At 39.2% G+C, this 6,000-nt stretch overlaps 1 protein-coding gene across 3 annotated transcripts in view; it reads right to left on the bottom strand.

The window, feature by feature from the left end:
* Window positions 1-67: 67 nt before the first annotated feature.
* Window positions 68-6,000, bottom strand: part of LOC109472591 (mucin-like protein) — a 28,242-nt gene continuing 22,309 nt past the window's right edge. For all 3 annotated transcript variants that reach the window (XM_019772377.1, XM_019772379.1, XM_019772378.1), the window contains 8 exons: window positions 5,779-5,901; window positions 5,181-5,303; window positions 4,709-4,837; window positions 4,097-4,209; window positions 3,394-3,607; window positions 2,715-2,855; window positions 2,092-2,216; window positions 68-1,507 (listed from right to left, as the gene is read on the bottom strand). In XM_019772377.1, the coding sequence (XP_019627936.1) occupies window positions 1,478-1,507; window positions 2,092-2,216; window positions 2,715-2,855; window positions 3,394-3,607; window positions 4,097-4,209; window positions 4,709-4,837; window positions 5,181-5,303; window positions 5,779-5,901 (998 nt within the window). In that variant the 3' untranslated portion in view covers window positions 68-1,477. The remainder of the gene's footprint in view (window positions 1,508-2,091; window positions 2,217-2,714; window positions 2,856-3,393; window positions 3,608-4,096; window positions 4,210-4,708; window positions 4,838-5,180; window positions 5,304-5,778; window positions 5,902-6,000) is intronic.

Here is a 6,000-nt window from a genome sequence, read left to right as displayed (position 1 = left end):
GTACCTTTTCTACTTCGAGGTGAATTAGAACATACTTACTGAATGAACAAAAGACAAACAAATGCTATTTTATTTTGAAGCTTTATTAGAAAAGTATCACCTTGAATTTTGTACACCCACATCTTTCTCCAGATTCAATATTCCACACATTTCCCTAAACAAGTAGCAGAACTCTGTTGAACAAAATTGCACTGTGCTTAAGCTTATTTATATCTTACGCAGCAATATACCATATGGAAGTTTTGTATGACATTGTGCAAACGTTGCTATTTATGTCAAACACATCGTAATATCTCTTCCGCCATTCTTACAAAAAATATGAATTGGCGGTGGATACACTTGCAAACCACACACATTGAATAATTTTCAATGGCTTATTTATGATAAAAAACAATAGCTTCACACTGTATCATCCATTAGGAATCACACACAATCAGCATTAATATTTACAAACTATAATACATATTACTTATTGTTGAGCTTTCCTAGAATTCTTAACTGCACAGTCGACAGATATTTGATACACTAGTAATAACTCATATTCAATTTTTGTACGATGTTCAAGATTGAAGACTTAACCGCGTTTTCATGACTTGGAATTGATACTTTTAAAAATCTTTCAGTGCTACATTTTTGTGACTTCTACTTCTAACGGGACGGACTCATTGTTACAACAGTGGCACGAAGATGTCACGAATATGCAAATTATGGCACTTACGAGGTCTAGTATATCCGTGGGCTGTTCAGGTTGATAAATTACTTTTATAATCACTGCCTTGTCATCAGAACAGTTTCCCTGCGTGATACAATTGTGTGGAACAATTCCATATACTTTCCCCTAACCTTACGCAGTTGAATCCTAGAGATAGCAACGATCGTCAGTAACATGCTTCCTTGTTAAAAAATAAGGCTTGCAATTTTGAAGTATTATCCAAAGGGCTCACAATCCTTGATATAACATTTTGTGAATTGTGTACGGTTCGATACATGATTCGGATTCACTGGATTCCATTTTCGGCCCATGGTTTGCACCTAATAGTAGTGGTTTCATCATCAGTCAAGATTCACAGAATCCACTCGTTCGGTTTAAATCAGGATATCTGCCTAATAGTAGGATCTTTCCTCCGAAACTTGTAGAAAACTAAGAAGCTGGCACTGAGTCCTAGTTGCTTGACAACTGCTCTAGATAGTTTGGTATAAGGCCGTCCACAGTAAGGTAGTCCCTCTAGGCAATAATTATAAAAGCTGGTATAACCTAAAACAACCAACTGACTGCACTACATGGCAGTCTATTCTGTATAGATAGTAAATCTAATTTGTAATCACAAATACTTGTCTTTGCTAATATACATTTTTAGATCTCAAAATTTTTAAATCTCATTTCTCAAAAAAATAATTTAAAACCCGGCAAATGATTGTATTTTGTGAGAAGACTTGCATCCCTTTGGTATCAGAGAAGTCTGTCTTGTTTCGATGGTTACTCTTCTGGGTTGATCGTTGCTGTGCCCTGTGAAATGAAATAGGGAAATTGTAAGTACACACATATCAGAGTGATTAGGGATTTCAATTGTAAATGCATGAAAAAGTAGAATAGTTTTATGTGGTTGAAATATTCTTTTAAATCAACACACAATTTACAAAGAGACCAAATTTTCAGCGATCACTGTCGCCTTCGTCAGGATAATTAATGACCAATCACTTCACAACGTAATCTCGCGAGAGTTACGGTTTACAAACACGTGACCTTATTCACACGAGACTTTACTGACACGTGACTTAAGCAATTGATCAAAAGTGCCAGGAAGTTTATATCTCTCTGTAAATTGTGTGTTGGAATAAAGTTCAACGTTTTACTATAATTACTTAACCAACACAGCTGAACTTTCATAATAATATTCTTTTAAGTGTTTATTCTGAGTAATATAGAATACAGAGCAAGATTGTGGCAAGCCCCTATGTCACAGACACATGTACGGTACTAAATGAAAGAAATCCTGCTCTGATAATATTCGCAGTTCCATCAAGTATCGCCAGGTGGCGCTTCTACACGGTAAACTATGACAGCTAATACATATTGAAATTCGGTCTCACCTTCTTGCTCTTCAGGGCTACCATCACAATGATGGCCATAATGATCGCAAGGCCGAGGATACCAAACGTCACTCCCAGCGCGATGGCCAGTGTCTGGCTATTTGAGGCTTCCTCTGTTTGTGTAGCTGCAACAACAGACATCAAAACATATGTCAATCAAACCATAATATAAAAGTACTAGAACAAACGTGGATAGAAAGCAGATGGGACGAAGAGAAGAGAAGAGTGAGAAGCAAAAATACGAAAAAGAATGAAGAAAAATGAGAAGCGTGAAAGAAAATAAGAAACCATTTCATCAAGGAGGAAGTTGTCTGACCTCGGATATACCTTGCTACAGAAGTGGTTTCTTATAAGAAAAAAGAAGAAAAGATGGAATGAATTGATTGATTGCAGAGAAGGAATAACTACTGCGAATGTCATGATAGCAAGCATCGTGCTGTTGCGTTGTTTAGGATTACTATCCAACATAAATGATACTTTTTTAAAATAAAAATGGTAAATATACATGTGGTGGTAAAGGCTTTAAAATGTGTCCTGAGAAATTTACAAAAGCTCACGATGAAAAAAATATGAAGAAAAGTATTAACAAAGGAATTAACAAAAACATATGCTGGGATACATACCTTCACAACTAGACCCTGCCTTTGCTCCAGTAGCAGAGTTATCCGTGTAGCCGTTGTTGCACGTGCACGTGTAGGAGCCCTCCGTGTTAGTACACGTGGCCTGGGCGTGGCAGCTATTCTCACCGGCACACTCGTCGATATCTGAAGAAAACCAATCAAAAATGAGTGATAAGTTGCTAAAATGTACATTTTGAACAAAAAGCCAGGTCACAATAGACTGCGATCTATTATGATTATAACCACGCATAACACAAGACAAAAGTATTGACATGTCCTCTCTACCAACCATCATTAATTGTAAAGGAATGATGTGGGCTACATGAAGCTTTCGCCATTTAGTGTATATATGGCATTCTCTTGCTTTCTACAAGTCTCAAAAAGATGTTGAACTCCCTGTGTACTGAGACTACTTCCTGAGAGGGTTAAAGAGGCTATTTACATCAGGGACCTTCACCCATCACTCAACCGCGACGGGGGCTGACATCGTCTACCAGATACCTTTGACCCAGTGTTAACGTCAGACTTCAGAAATGCCACATGAAAAGCCTCACTTGGTCAGTCTACTGAGGAAGACCAGAGTGACTGGCCGAAACTCTAGATGAGAACAATTCTTTGTGTCGGAACACAAGTTTTAATTTTAAACAATGATGTCGTAATGCATATTGCAGCATCAACGTACCGGCAACGGTGATGCTGCTGGCATCAAAGCTGAATCCCCCAGCTCCTCCGGCCTGCACGGCTGCCTGCAGGGCCGCTGCCAGGGACGTGGAGTTCACCGTGCTGTTGGACACCATGTTGACGGTGTAGGCCGTCACCACGCTGCCGTTGGTGAATCCTGTGACCGTCGTGCTCTGGAAGGCAGCGCCCAGCTGGGACGAGTACATCGTGTCCAGCTAAGAAAATAAGACAGAAGAGTTAGAATATGTTGGGCGCAGTCCTTTTCTTCAGTTTGAGCCATCCCAAACTACCACATGAAACTAGAAAGGTAACATTTGCAAAGAAAATGCACAATGTTTACCTTCACATGGTCTAGCCTAACAAACTAACTGCTATATTCATCATTACTCAAACACATTCATATATAACATGGAGACTAGCCTCTCCGACCTGCCCTGCTACAAAATGTAACCAAATACCATAAGTTGTCTGTTACGCCACCAATTACCATGGTGGCAGACGTCTGGTCCAGGTCATTGACATTATGTGTTTGGAACAGAAGACGAAACACAGCAAAAACAATACGTTTTTCTTCTGTGAAGGTAAACATAATGAATATAGATCTAGTTTAGTACACAGTGGAGAATGCACTGTGCACTCTGCGAAGGTAAACATATTGAATCTATAGAACTAGTTTAGTACACGGTGGAGAATGCATCACTTACAGAAGACTTCACGCTAGCGGCCAGGGTCTTGAAGGCAGCCGATGACGTGTCGGCTAGGTCAGGCGTGAAGGAAACGCTGGTGATCCTGATAGAACCGCTGAATGCCTTTGTTTCTGTAACACAAATCACATCAAGCATCAGTGAATGTTCTTAGCTATATGTACAATGCAAGGGTCTTGGGAAGACGATATCATTTCATAGCATATATTAATGCTAATTATCATATAGCCAGGAGACGTCAATCAATCAGAAGGCTCCGTTTCTCATTGGTTATCAGGCCGTAACCTCAAAAGTGGTCGCTTATTAGAATAACTGACCACTTTTTGGACTGTACCATTATACATTGGACAGGGCACGAACGGTAGTGTCAAGATTTGTAGTATTTATCTATTGAAAACGCATTGTAGTTAATTTGAATAATTTATTTGAAAATACAACACCATTAAAAAGATATAAATGTAATTTGAATAGAAAAAGACCAAACATATTTAGTTTTGACTACCTGTAGACTTGCCATAGTCCATAGAGTCGATGTCAACACAACACAAGTAGTACGATATAATGCCTATCAGTCAGGATATTGTAACAGTTATTAAAGATTTCCTGACTCACCCTCACAAGTCATGCTGCCGTTCACGGTCTTTTCGACGAACCCTGCGGCACAGCTGCACATGTAGGAGCCGACCGTGTTGTTGCACTTCATGTTGGTCCCCTTGCACATCGTGGCGCACTCATTCACATCTGAAAATACACATTGCAGAGTTTAGTTTCAGGTAGCATGGTAGTGTGTCTGAGGACTTTGGGGACATCTTAAAAATACTTGTTAGGGTTACGTATGGTAATTGATTTTTTTTTGTGTGACAATAATTTATGCAAATTTTGATGACGTAATCATGGCCCATGGCCACGCCCCCTTCTCAGAAAACTCATTTCCCTGACAAACGCTTTAGTTTTCGAAGATTTGTCGTCCCCAAATCCGCAGTAAATTCGCAACTGCTGGTGACAACTTTGTGGTCAAGATAAACAAACAACAGTGATTCTGGTTAAGTGCAGGTATCCTGTAAGAAACACAATCCATACTCACCAACACACATGGTGTCGTTGGCCTCGTACCCATCAGCACACAGACAGGTCTCGACACTGTTGATGACGGCACAAGATGCAATGCCACTCGGCGTGCAGTTCTTGACAAGACACTGGCTCTCAGCTGTTAAAACAATTGGACAACAAATTATGAAGTTGCTTATGTTGATTAAGACGTTAACAAACTAAGAACACACGAGTCCAGTTTTTGGAAGAAGACTTTTTTTTTATTAAATACAAGAATGAGCCTGGTGTTGGCATCGTACATGTACATCAATGATTTTCGTCTCAATCACTAAGTGCCACATTAATCAACCTCACCTAATTGCACATGTCTCTATCAAATACATTATACATGATACATAATTGCATTGTACTAGTACATAATTGTAAAAAAATAATAAGCAGTCAAAACGTGGAAAATCTCTAAGAGGAGTTCAGCAGGAATTTGTTTACTAGTACTGCAGTCTTGAACTTGGTCAAACAAAGAACAAATTTCATTGACAGACGTCTTGGCTTTGAAGTAGATCATAATGTTCAAGTTTACTTGCAAATTCGAATTAGCAAATGTATTGATAGTACTGTCTAGATCTACTTACGGATACAGTTCTTCATTGTAAGGTCCAGTTTGAGTCCATCTGGACAGGTACAGTTGTAGGCTCCACCGGTGTTCACACAGGAGTGCGAGCAAGTGTCGGTACCCAAGGCACATTCATCAATATCTGCGGAAAACATAAGGAAGATTTTAGGTCACTGTTATATTGGGAGGAAAACTATTTTTAAACTTTAGACTTTGTCCTTGTGATGTTGTAGAATTGTCA

Source organism: Branchiostoma belcheri, unplaced genomic scaffold, assembly GCF_001625305.1.
Source record: "Branchiostoma belcheri isolate BF01 breed outbred unplaced genomic scaffold, Haploidv18h27 scaffold28, whole genome shotgun sequence".
Classification (NCBI taxonomy): Eukaryota; Metazoa; Chordata; class Leptocardii; order Amphioxiformes; family Branchiostomatidae; genus Branchiostoma; species Branchiostoma belcheri.
Note: the sequence above shows the minus strand (reverse complement) of the source record. Positions and strands in the feature narration are given on the sequence as shown.